Raw genomic sequence first — 13,149 nt, 5'->3', positions numbered from 1 at the left:
TTGTTAAATTGATGACCATTAGTCTTACATGAAAAGACACTATCTCCATCCTGTCACAGTGCCTCTGCTAGCGTAATCCCAGTCAAAATGCTTGCAGTAAACGTATAGCATTAAGTGGACTTTTTAGCTCAGTAACCCACCAGCTGTGAGAGGTGTCCTTTTTGCACTGGCAGCAGTTGTAAGTCAGACCAATTCTTAGTGTATTCTGAGCCATCCCAGGAGGTGGCTTTTGCCCATGCAGCTTAGGGATTTGAGTGTTGCTCGCTTGCAGCTTGGTTGTTCCATTGTGAGCCCCTTAGGAAACATTGACCTTTTCTAGAATCTTAGTTCACTTTTTAATTTTATCTTGTAGGAATCGTACGAGCCCAGACATGCCTGTGAATGTGGAGGAATCTAGGCAGGTGAGCTGTGAATTGCCAATGAAACAGATCTTTTTTGTAAAGCACAGAACAACTTTTCAGTTATGGGAAGTAATAATAAAGCAATGAAATACATTTTTATAACTTGTTTTCACACAATCTTTTCTCCAAATCCTGAATTCATTGGTAAACTGCACATACTGCTTAGACGCAAGCACAGCTCAGTTGCTTTCAGTGCAGTTGGATCTCCTCTTTGGCCAGCTAAGTTATTTCCTTGGGTCACCATTAGTATGTGCGACTTCCCCTCTTCCTGAACCTAGAGTCCACCAAAATAACCTTGTAAGGAGGTATTAGCTGTGGGGGTCTATAGATGTATATAGCAGGTCACAGACACATTGTGGGAATGTACAGACCAATTAGATGTACAGTATCTCGTAAGGATTGAGGAAGTACATTTTTCCTGTTTCCTGTTGAAGGTGGCTGAATCAGAACTCGTTCATTTGACCCCTGTCAAAATGCCACTTTCTTTAGAGCAGTTCTTCAACTTTTAATTGCTGGGTCCCCCCCCCGGTAAGGAACTAATGTTTGATTGAATACAGGAACAAGATGTGCTTAAACATCATCATCATCATCACCACCACTATTAATAATCATATTAAAATTGAAAACATGGGAATGCTTTTTTTTTTAAGCAAGGATCTAATGTTGGTTTGAATTGAGGAACAAGCTGTTCTTAATATTAAAATTATTTTATTATTAAAAGCATGTGGGAAAGGCAAGACATCCAACCAAATCACTATTTGATTCATGGATTAGATTGATCGTTGGGTTTCCAAGCTCATGAGGAAGATGGGCTCTCTAGTGAGGAAGGTTCTGACTCCTGTTTTTTGATAAGTCTCTACACACTAAATTGCATTGAAGAAGTTAACTTTGGAAGATTTGTCCAGCCTCTTTGTAGCATTCTTGGGAATATTCTGATAATTACATATCCAGAGTAGGCTGCTTTGAGATTGTTAATTATTTTGTCAGTCGGGTTTGATCACAAATGGGCAAATTTAGGTTGTGCGCTTAAACTGTATTTGGCACTCTTGTGCAACAAATCTGCTTCCAAAACCAGAAAACTGTTTGTGGTAAGGAACCTGACAGAAGAATGCACTTGAAAGTGTGGAACAATTGCTTGACACAATGTCATTTAACTTCCTCGGAAAACAGACAAACAAACAAACAAACAAACAAACAAACAAACAAACAAACCAGGATAGATGCACTATAAACAGGTAACCTGAGTCTGTTTCCCCTATTCACTCCAAAGTGGTAGTTGCTTGCTTCATAACTTTATCCTAGCTCTTAGCATTATCTAATAATAATTTTAAAATTATCTAATTTAATTGCAAGCCAGATACTCTTACTCAGTTTTGATCAGGTACCATGTTGGTGGATCTATGTTTTATTATTACAGTATTACTTTTAAAAGTGTGTCTTGGCCACATCTGCACTGGCTACTTTCTGATAGATCAAATTTATTGCAGAACAGCAAGAGAGTTCTGTTGTTGAAATAAATTTCTCTACACTGATTATCTGCCTTTCTCTGGCTCTAGCAAACCTTTCTTTCCTCAGCCATTGCTTTCTGTAGCACTACGTATTTATACATATATACTGTACTGGGGGAGATTGTCCATTAGGTACCCTTGTCCTGAGTTGTTTCAAACTCTAAATGTTGACAAAACCTAAACCCAGCTCAGTAGCCGGCAATCGGCCAGTGCAGAACTTTCAACACCACCTGCACTAGGTGTGCATAGGTGTCCACCTGCACCATGTGCAAAGTAGCCTCCCATGCAACATATTACAGTACTGTAATATAGACATGAATTTATCAGTGCATAGACCACCATGGCAAGGCTATTCCTATCCAGGAACAGTCAGAGCTGATGAACCAACAGAAGCTGATAATGGGTGCTTGGAGCCATTAAGGTCACCTGGGCCCTAGTGACAATGGTGGATCTAGGAGCACCTCCAAACTATGCACCTACTGCTTCAGAGGACGTGCAACCCCATCCAGGGCAGGTTCCTAACTTGGGAACTGCCCATCCATAGGAAATCTATTAATCATCATCACCATCACCACCACCACCACCACCACCACCACCATCATCATCATCATCTTGCTGGAATTCAGACACAATTTATAAGCCCTCATCAACCCATAACTGCATCCAGGCATCTTTTTCGGACATGCACAGCCTCTCCTGATTCAGATGTTACAGAGAAACAAGTATTCTGGTGACACTTCTCTCTGTATCTCCTAATGCTTGCCCCCAGCAGCTTCATATTGATGTTAAATAGTTTTGTGCCTGTGGTACCCTCCAGATCAAGTGCCAGGGGGCAAGGGAACATATAGTATGATTCTTCGAAATCTACCCTGTAAGTTGAACTGAAACCACAGGAAAACTCTGCCCCCAGGATGATGCCCTAGTCAATGGTATCAAGTCACTGAAAGATCCAGGAAAACAAGCAGGTTTGCACTTGCCATCTCTGTCCCCCCCCCCCCCGCCCCCGAAGAAGGTCAGCCATCAGGATGGCCAAGACCAATTTTGTCCCAGAACCGGGCATGAACCCAGATTGGAATGGGTCAAGATAATCCATTTCATCTAAAAATGACTCTATGTCTTCATGCTATTTCTCAACCTTTTTATTTTTCAATGGTCCTCAAGTGAAATAGGCATCAGATGCGTGGGAGGAGCAGAGCAAAATGCCCTTTGACTAATATAAATTGATGTTTTCTGCTGATGACTGAGAAGCCTGTACATCCCTGCTCTTTTGACTTGATTTGATAATTAGATTCATTTAATCTTCTTTTGTCGTTCCTTTTTATTCTATCCATCTCCTTACTCAGGATGGATTTGAGAGCTAGTCAGGGATCTCCTGACACAAGACACAGCCTGTACTGGACTGAGCAACAATACAGCCCAGGAAGGTGAATTCCTCTAGAAGGGAAAAGAAGCAAGCATAGACACAGTGGGAATACCTAAAAATAAACAAATGGAAGATAGCTTGCTATGCCTCTCTACTTGAACTACACAATCTAAAAAGACAAGAAAAGAGCACAAAGCCTTTTGACATCTTTTTTCCTCTCTGTCTTCCTCAGCTAATGCAGGTTGTGAGCCTGTGCATGGATTGTATCACTGTGATGTTACGTACAGGACCTACCACAATGTGTGTACTAAATAAAGACCCATTAAAATCTCTTGGAGTGTGCAATGATTTAAATGGGATGTGGTTATACCCTAATAGTATCATAGCCTTATGTGGTTTACAATGCAGATAAGGAACTGAGTATAGATTGATCCTTATAACAGACCCTATGGTCTCAGGTTCACTGTAGTGTAACTGGAGAAAGAGGTAATTGTTGTGTTGTGTGCCCTGGTCCATATATTTGGACAAACAACTTTCAATAAATAGAACTAAGTTTATAGTTCTCCTAGGCAGAAATTCAACTCACAACAGTGCACAACCCATATTTTTATACATTGAAGAGCTGGTGTCCCAGGACCAATGTCAAACTGAGTGGAAACCCATTATTGCAAGAGAAGTTGCCTCGGAGCAAGGAGATAGGATCTCAGTATTTGAATGGCTGCTGGCTTCCATCTTGCCACCAACGCCATCGCTGACCACTAGAAAGTGAGAAACAAGCCTTTGATAAGTCCTGCCTGCTCTTAGTAGGCAGTGCCGCAAGCTAATTATAAATTTGATACTTGCTAATTCCCCACTGAGAGAAGGGCACAATGGAAGTGCACGTCTTTGTTTTTTCTCTGTAGCCCTTCAAAGAAAAGCATTTTAATAAAGTCTTTATTTTTGAAAAGCTGATTTAGTATTGCATGTGAAGGACAGCTGCTTTGAAATTTAACAGCCATGGACACTGTCTGTGTTGTTGCCCCCATTTGAGATATGGGATGTGCGCCAGAGAGACTGCCGTAGTCATTCTTATTTCTAAGGGTGGAGTTGAGCCAGTTCCTTCTAAGAGCAAAACTGGCACACCTAACAAGTTTTCTTCAGGAGACAGAAGTATCAAGTGCAAGGCATCTTAGCTCCTTGTCATCACATTTCCTGAGTGCTGCTCTGCTCTGGATCCTTCCTAGGCATTAGTGACTGTTTAATGTGCTTTATTTACAGCATCTGCAACATGTGCGTTGAGCAACTGGTGTTGCCAAAGCACTAGAAAAGCTGCCTGAGATTAGCTGTTCTTGCCATGTCTTGCAGTTGAAACAAATGTCTCAGGGCCAAAATATGTGGGGCCCGGTCACTGTAGCTGCTGTGGCTAGGAAACATATAGCTTTCTTCCCTCTTTGGGTGCCCCGTTTTTGTTTCATTGCTAGCTCTGTCTACCCCCCCCCCCAGCTGTAGAAGATTATATAGGTAAAGGGTTTTTTAAAACATAGTTTGTAGTTGAGATTCCTGGGGTGGACTAGATGACGCTTGGGACCCCTTCCAACCCTACGATTCTATGATTCCTCCATACGTTGCTTGTTTGTATGAAATCTAGATTCCTCATCAAATCTATGTGTGCAATTTAAATTAGCAGTTTGGCTTGTGTTGTATTATCCATATCTCCACATGCTGTACGGAAAACAGCCTCATTGATGAAGCAGTGGTGGCTAGTTTTTAACTGTGTTACACAGAGCAATCCGAACCCCTGATCTACTGTGCCGGAGAAGACCAGCATGAGAACCTATATACTTTAGTATAGCTGGGAATAAAGGTTTTTTTAAACGACAGTGACAACCCTACCTCATTGAGTTTAAGTATGCTGTTACCTAGCTTATTCCCAGGTCAATGGAGTAGTTGTGACTTCATCAGTGACAACTCACAGGCCTCAAAAAGTCCAATTAATATCTGACTAGGGAGCAGTTCATAGTGTACCATATTCAGGAGGGCTAGGGTTGGATTTTGGCCTGAAAATGTCTCGGTGTGGGGGCTGAATTTCTTTTTTATATTATTATAAACCAAGGAAAAGGCAGAATGTCAACATAGCACTGGCTTCATCTCACATGGAGAACCATTTGATATCAAGTAGGTATTTGGCCGTGACCTCTGCCCTTCTACCTAAACATGCCTTGTAGCTATAACAAAAGACTCTTCCTCTAATGTGGAAGGGAAAAGGTTATGATACGAGTGAGAGAAATAAAAGTATTCTAAATAGGTTGTATTTGTGTGAACATGTGAACTCAGATTGTCATGGGGCACTGGTCACGCTGTTCCCACCATTCTCTCTCCCCAAGAAGCAACTCCAGCAATGTGTAACTTTCTCAGAAGAAAAAGCTTTTCTGTAGGACATGGAAATAGTTCTGCATCCAGATGTATCAGGCAGAACCCAAATGTTCTCACGCTACAGACCATGGAAATTGGTATCACCACCACTTCACTTTTTAGGTCCTGCACTCAGGGACTATGCATGCCACTTTGAGCTTCTCGGATAAAAATGTGGGCTGCAAATTAAGTCAATTGATAGAACAGACTATAAAACTGGACATGCCTCCTTGTTGAGGTGGATGGAGCAGTAGCTGGCAATTTTCTAAGTTATAGCCAAGCTTTGCTATCCCAAGAAGACTTTTGGAGAACACAAGAGATGTGCATTGAGAATGTAGTATGGCCAGAAGCACTTGGGGAAGTAGCACTGCATGGGCAGCTAGTTCTGAAGTTCCTAGGTTGTTGTTAATATCCAGATGCCAGAGCACTTTTGGATACAGAAAAACTCATCTGTCAGAGGGCCTTCTGGCGGTTCCCTCACTGCGAGAAGCAAAGCTACAGGGAACCAGGCAGAGGGCCTTTTCAGTAGTGGCGCCCGCCCTGTGAAACGCCCTCCCATCAGATGTCAAAGAGATAAACAACTACCTGACATTTGGAAGACATCTGAAGGTAGCCCTGTTCAGGGAAGTTTTTAATGTGTGACATCTTGATGTATTTTTAATCTTTGTTGGAAGCCCCCCAGAGTGGCTGGGGAAACCCAGCCAGATGGGCGGGGTACAAATAATAAATTATTATTATTATTATTATTTATTTAACACCAAATCAAGGTTTTGACATTATATCTGAACTGTTTTTTGTCACACTCCCTTTTTTATTAAATGAACGTCTTAAAATGCCTTTCGGTATCCTTTGTGTCACTTACCAATTGTACCTCATACTGTTCTTTTTCTTTCCTCATGTTTCCATTAGTTTTGCACCTTAGTCACTTCTCCAACTTACTCTTTCTTGTAAGCTTCCTGTTTGGATATAGAGCACCTTGCATCATTTAGCTAAAATTAGTGTGGCATTATCTCTTCTTATGCATTTTAAACAAGCTTCATATGCACCCCCTTTTCAGGCTTTCTAGTTGTCTTGATTCCCAGGTACAGCTGAAGTGTGTAGGCAATAGGAATACCACAGCCTAACTTAAATGAGAACTGGGACGTTTGCACATAGGCATCTATGTGAAAGTAGGTCCCACTGCCTGGTGTCTAGTACCAAAGACGAAACAAAAGTGAGGCCTGCTTATGCATGCACAAAACCCTCAGTCCTCATTAAAGTTATATGCACAACACAGCTGAGGGAGAATGTGCAGATCCAAGGTATGCTTCTGTATCGAACTGTGAGAAGACACTTTCCTGGCCACGCATGAGTCAACACTATCTTACACTGTAATCTGGTTCTGAGCATACTGCAAGAAATTAGGCAAAAGGAAGACAGTGCAGTGTGTCACTCCTCTTCAAAACTTCACTAGTCAGACCAAAAAAAATGATACTCCTACTTCCTATTCTGGTTTTGAGCAGGTCACTTTAAAGATTTATGCCACTTTCATTATCTGTTATATTATTGATTCATATTTTTGTATTTTGTACCTTTATGCATTATATTATTTTGTTATATCATTAACGTCCAGTGTGACAAGATCTAGTGCCGTTACCCTTGTTTACTGAGTCTTTAATCCTTCTCTCCACCCCCAATTGTCTTTCAGAGTTCCTGCTGGGGACTGTGCGGAAGGATGGCGTCTGCAGAACCCCTGACTGCTTTCTCCCGTTGGTACCTCTATGCTATTCATGGTTACTTCTGTGAGGTGATGTTCACAGCTGCTTGGGAGTTTGTGGTCAATTTCAACTGGAAATTCCCAGGCGTCACTAGCGTATGGGCACTCTTCATCTATGGAACTTCCATCCTCATTGTAGAAAAGATGTACCTGTACCTGAAGGACAAGTGCAACATCCTAGTGCGCTGCCTGATTTACACCCTGTGGACGTATACTTGGGAGTTCACCACCGGCTTCATCCTGCGCCAGTTTGATGCCTGCCCTTGGGACTATTCACAGTTTGACTTGAACTTCATGGGCCTCATAACCCTGGAGTATGCCATTCCATGGTTCTGTGCAGCAGTCATCATGGAACAGTTAGTCATCAGGAACACCCTGCGTTTGCGATTTGATGAGAATGCTGAACCCGGGTCTCCTACTGCTGCTGTAACCTTGGCCAATGGCCATGTGAAAACTAACTGAACAGTAACTTCAAACTACACCTTGACTAAGTGAATTCTCCTGCCCCTTTCACTGGAAACTTTTGATGATGGCCTCAAAAACAAAACTGCTTCCTGTATGATAAACAAACCTCCTGTGTTTGGAGGCATGCATGAAAAAGTGGAATCAGTAGGTTTTCTATGGATTTTTGCTCTCTTTTTTTGTTTTTTTAAAGCAACAAGTAGCACTGTCAGCTACCTGTTGGTGAGATAGTTTGACTTGTAACTTATTATGAGAACAGTCATAATACCTGCATTTTACTACATATGGGTGGGTGGGGGGGGGATAAGAGTAATGCTCATCAACCTTTTACAAATAACAAGTTAGTAGATTGGCACAGACGCCCCATTTAACTTAGTGATTGGCTTATATTCCACTAGGCAATATTCAGGTGCTTGCTTGCAACCAGTACCTCCCATGGGACCCAAGATGCTTCAGGGTCAAGGAAAACTCATTAGCTGTTGAGACAACCCAACAGTGGCAGTCAACTGGGGAGGTGGTTTGCCCTCTTGTGTGCTCCCTCCTAAGGCTTTTTTTTTTTTTTAAAAAATGCACCACAGTGTATGATACAGTGGTGCCTCGCAAGACGAAAAGAATCCGTTCCGCGATTCTTTTCTTCTAGCGGTTTTTTCGTCTTGCGAAGCAACCCCATTGCCGGCTAAGCGGATTAGCGCTATTAGCGATTTAGCGCTATTAGCGGCTTAGCGGGCTTAGCGGCTAAGCTGTTAAAAGGCTATTAACAGCTTAGCCGCTTTGAAAAAGGGGGGGGGGGAGCAAAAAAAAATGGCGAGCTTCGCAAGACGTTTTCGTCTTGCGAAGCAAGCCCATAGGGAACTTCGTCTTGCGAAGCACCTCCGCGACGGAAAACCCTTTCGTCTAGCGGGTTTTCCGTCTTGCGAGGCATTCGTCTTGCGGGGCACCACTGTATTATGGTGCTGGACATCTTCCTGGATTTCTATAAAATTACTTTTGGACTCATCCATCCTAAGGCTCGCTAGAGACCTTCTCCCACTCCCAATAGTCTTTTTAAAAAACAAAATAAAAGTCTCTTCTGCTGGATTAATTATATCATTACTGTACAAGTTGCATTTTTAGCCAAGGAGCCCAAAACGGGAGAGAAATGGCTGAAGTCTTCCCTGCCTCCTATCCTTGTTCTTTGTAATAGAACTGAACAGAAGGGCTGCTTCAGCTCCGATTCGCCCCATAGTAACTGTTCACGTTACCAGGATCCTCTCTGCCTTCCTCCCCTGAGAATTCTGTCACCAATGATACCACTGGCAATAATTGTGGACCATTGGCCCAGGTATTGAAGTCTCCATGTGTCTCCTGGATTCATCAGGAATTAGAATTGTGCAAGACACTGTGCAGTGCTCATCTGCTTCTCCAGATCTTCGGGAAGCTATGCCTGATGTTCTTCTCTATGTACTTAACAGCAGTATTAGGGGTGCAGTAATCTCTCTTCAGAAAGCTATTTATGAGTCACTGGAGGTGATATTCCACTGCCTTATAGTGGGGAGCGCTCCAGGATCTTCCAAATGGATCGTGACCAGTGTAGCTAGGACAGCAGGCATTCTCGAACCACCTTCCCTAAGGTTGGCTCCCCAGAGATTGCTGAACCACAACCTCCATCATCTCCAGCCCACATGGCCAGTGGTCAGAGGTTATGGGGGTTGCAGTTCAACCTCTGGGGGACCCAAAGTTGGAGAAGGCTGTTTCAGAGCCTGCGGAAAGTATGAAAGACCCAAGGACAGCTTAAATTAACAAAGCATCCAATAGCCTTAAGAGGAGGGTATGCTGTCACTAGACCTCCTGGGTAAAAATAAAGAAAGAACCAGGTATCATTTGCACTGAATGGAATTGAATTGCACTAGCAATGAGTTGAGCTTGGGATGCAAGTTTCTTTATGTGGCTGCAGTCTCATCTTCTGTGGTTTGTTTAGATGAGGCCTGCATTATTGTTTGACTGACCATTTACTGTTTTCTCCATCTGGCAGTCAGTTAACACAGCTGTTGTTTGTTCTGTTTAATTTCATTCTACCACCCAGGATGAGATCTGCATTGTTTTATGAATAAGAATAACTGTAACAGTATCTTGTCTTGTATTTTCGAAGTGTAATTATTTTGTTCTTCCTAATTTTCGCTCAGGTGTGAATCCATTGCGGGCAATGGATCTGCTGGAGCACTGAAAGCAGAAGCTTATTCAGGTCTGCCCTGTTTTAGATAGTGTATCCTGAAATACTCAGCAAACACACAGAGAGATTAGCGTTCCCATTTATCATTCATCCATTTTATATTGAATTAAATTATGTTTCCTGTCTGAGGCAGTGCCATGCAACAACATGCTGCAACAATGGTCAGCTGAGTGGAAAATAAAATGGAGGAGCCATTTATTGGCTATGGAATCACAATCTTAAACCTTTTCTACAGTGCAATCCTATGCATGTCTCCTCAGAATTAAGCCCAGTTGAGTTTAATGGGGTTTATTCCCAGGGAAGGGGATATCAAATTCCAGCCTTAATTCATAATTTGATTTGCCATGAAAATATGCATTATTCTTGGCATTCCGCTTTTCTAACCTGCTGTCCTAAACCACAAAAGAGAAACAAGTTTTTAACAAACTAAAATATATTTTCCTCCAAGTATTCTGTGATGGAGGGAATGGTGCAAATAAGAGATGGGCTACACTTGAATCTTCTGGTAACCACAGTTCAAAGCATTAGATAAGGCTGGACTAGCGGAATATCCTTGCTTTCACTAGTAGCCACTGACTGCTAACATCCGCTGCAACACTGGTTCCTTTACTAACATTACAAAAACACTATAATGGAAGGCTTTTTTTTAATTTTAAAAAGGCAACATCATGGATCTATTTAGAATATGTAAGGTTGTTGTAGCAATATCTATCCCCTGAATTGGCCAGTAGCACAATCCCATGCTCCTTAGAGGGTCTATAATCCCATCCTAAATAACACAGTTATTTCACGGCTCACAAATTGTTATTTGCTTATACTGAAAAATGGCTTCTAGCCTCTTGCCTATGAACACCCCTTTCACTTGAGCTACATTTTCCCATGTGGCATCAGAACTACACCTCTTTGAGCTTATTTTATGCTATTTTATTTGGTTCGTACTGTGTAGATGTGTCCCCAAGGGGCTATAATTTTCACACACAAGTGCACTTTATTCGCAGTTTGCACACCAGGAACTGAGCTGGGCATAAGTTCATATTTCCTCATGCAGCATTCACCAGACTACAACCCACAGACCACATGAGCTTTCCTTGATACTATTCTACAACATCTCAAAGTTACTGTATGTGTCAGGCCCTGCAGATCTCCTTACTCTTTTTTTGAGAAAAGCAACTTGGTTGCAGTCAAGCGTTTTACCTCTTTTGCTTTATTTACATTTATTTTGTCCTTCAATTCTAGTGAAAACTACTGATGTTGTTTTACAGTTGGGTTGCTTAAACTACACAGCAATGGTGGCCTCATTGCTGAGAACTGTAGCCTAGAAGCTGTGCAGCAGGTAAAGCACTGGCAAATAAAACACCCACAGAACTCTCAGTTAAATATTTGCTTGTATGTGTATCCTCCTCAGTAGATTAAAGTTGCCTGTTTGAATTCACCAGCAATAAAAAAAAACTTGTGGTTTGTTGGTTTTGCCCTCTCTTCCTTGTAAGAAGAGGGTGGTTCATGCTTATGTCATTGGAAATGGTGGGTTATAAATTTGCTCATGCACTGCATTATACTTGTGTTATGTTGCAGCTTTTCTTACAAAACAGTAAAGAACCCAAACTCAGCTGGTCTATTTCTAGGCATACCATTCATATTTATTTAGGTTATTCAGTAGCCATGTCATCTCCCACCAGCCCTAACCACTGTGACCAATGACCAAGGATGATGGAAGCTGGTCCAGCAATATCTGGAGGCTACAGTTTCTTCACCTCTGTTTTAGCCATTCAGATAGATAGCAAAAGAGCTCCAGCACCACACAGATAAGGGACAAATCTTGCAATGAATGCAAATGTATGGCAAAATTAGAAAGGACATAGTCTCTAAAATATGCTGTCTCTGGGCTTCAGGGCTCACTGGAACTAAGGAGGGAAGTGCCTCTGCAATTCCACTGTGTATCTACACTGTGTACAACCAGGCTGGGAACCTGTTAGACTTCCATTAGCCCCAGTATATTTATTGAATGTTAGGGGGGGGCAAAGTAAGAACACCTCTCAACTGGGATTCTCCCAGAGCAGCAAATTGGATCTGATGACCTTTGAGATACCTTTCATGTCCATTAAGTAGTAATTTGATTGAGACCTATGGTGCTTACTACCTGGTAAGCGGGCATAAGATTGTAGCCTGAAAATGCAAATACTTATACTAAGGTTAGTGTCACAATCATTCATTCCTTTATTCCTTTATTTATTGCTTTATAACTTGCTCTATCTACCCAAGGGACGTGGGTGGGTTAAAAATATGCTAATATTTATTAGTATCCCATCCTATCCCCACATATCCCTACCATAAACTACAGTAGCTGACTAAAAGCACCTTGCACTGTTTCAGTGTAAGTTGCTTCCTAGTTTTTGCACAGTGAACTGCGTCAAATATTTCTGAATGCCAAATTGGAAAGCATTTGAGAGCCAGGAAGAACCCTGTGTTACATGGATGTCCAGTGGTGGAATAATTATTTCAAAAAAATGATGCATCCCATTGTCAGGCTTTAAATAACTATTCTGGAGCATGAAGCATTCTAGTTTAGGAGCACCCTTTGAGACTCCCCAGTGAATGGTTATTCATCATGTTATGTAGTCTAGTGGATCAAAGAGGTTCCTAGCCAAATCTCATTTCTGGCAGGAATACAGTAAATGGCTTTAGGTAGACTACTATCATACTGGGCAGACCATCTACAGTGGGGGGATAATAACACTGACCTATTGCTGGAAGGATTACTGATGTAATGCATGCAAAGTCCTTTTGAATACTCTTAAGTGCTATGTCTATGTTCAACAGTAGATTGTAAGTATTGAATACTGGTCTACAATATGACCTATTCATTTTCATTCATTCATTTTATTATATTTTTTCCACTTATGCGGCCATTTATTCATTATTCATTTTCTGCTGACAAAGCACACATGGTTTCAGGATGAAAGGGAGTTTTTAGAGCAGCTTTTATCAATCCGTTGCTGCAATGGCAGGGGCTGATAGAAGTTATGGTCCAAAACATTTGGAGGGCAACAACTTGTCAGCAG

The 13,149-nt window shown here is 41.8% G+C and overlaps 1 protein-coding gene across 11 annotated transcripts in view; it reads left to right on the top strand.

Annotated features, from left to right (window-relative positions):
• The window catches only part of TMEM229B (transmembrane protein 229B), a 41,662-nt gene extending 30,114 nt beyond the window's left edge, over nucleotides 1-11,548 (top strand). For 4 of the 11 annotated variants that reach the window (XR_013392727.1, XR_013392725.1, XR_013392724.1 and 1 more), the window contains 2 exons: nucleotides 353-401; nucleotides 3,253-3,604. Coding sequence is in view for 7 of the 11 variants with exons in the window: in XM_028725577.2 (XP_028581410.1) it covers nucleotides 372-401; nucleotides 7,351-7,881 (561 nt within the window). In the remaining 4 variants the exon portion in view is untranslated. Of the gene's footprint in view, nucleotides 1-352; nucleotides 402-3,252; nucleotides 3,605-7,350 lie in introns of those variants that run through there. The other 7 variants (XM_028725577.2, XM_028725570.2, XM_028725575.2 and 4 more) reach the window with 2 other exon arrangements.
• Nucleotides 11,549-13,149: the final 1,601 nt, after the last annotated feature.

Source organism: Podarcis muralis, chromosome 1 (assembly GCF_964188315.1).
Source record: "Podarcis muralis chromosome 1, rPodMur119.hap1.1, whole genome shotgun sequence".
NCBI lineage: Eukaryota > Metazoa > Chordata > Lepidosauria > Squamata > Lacertidae > Podarcis > Podarcis muralis.
This window is presented reverse-complemented; position numbering and strand designations above follow the sequence as displayed.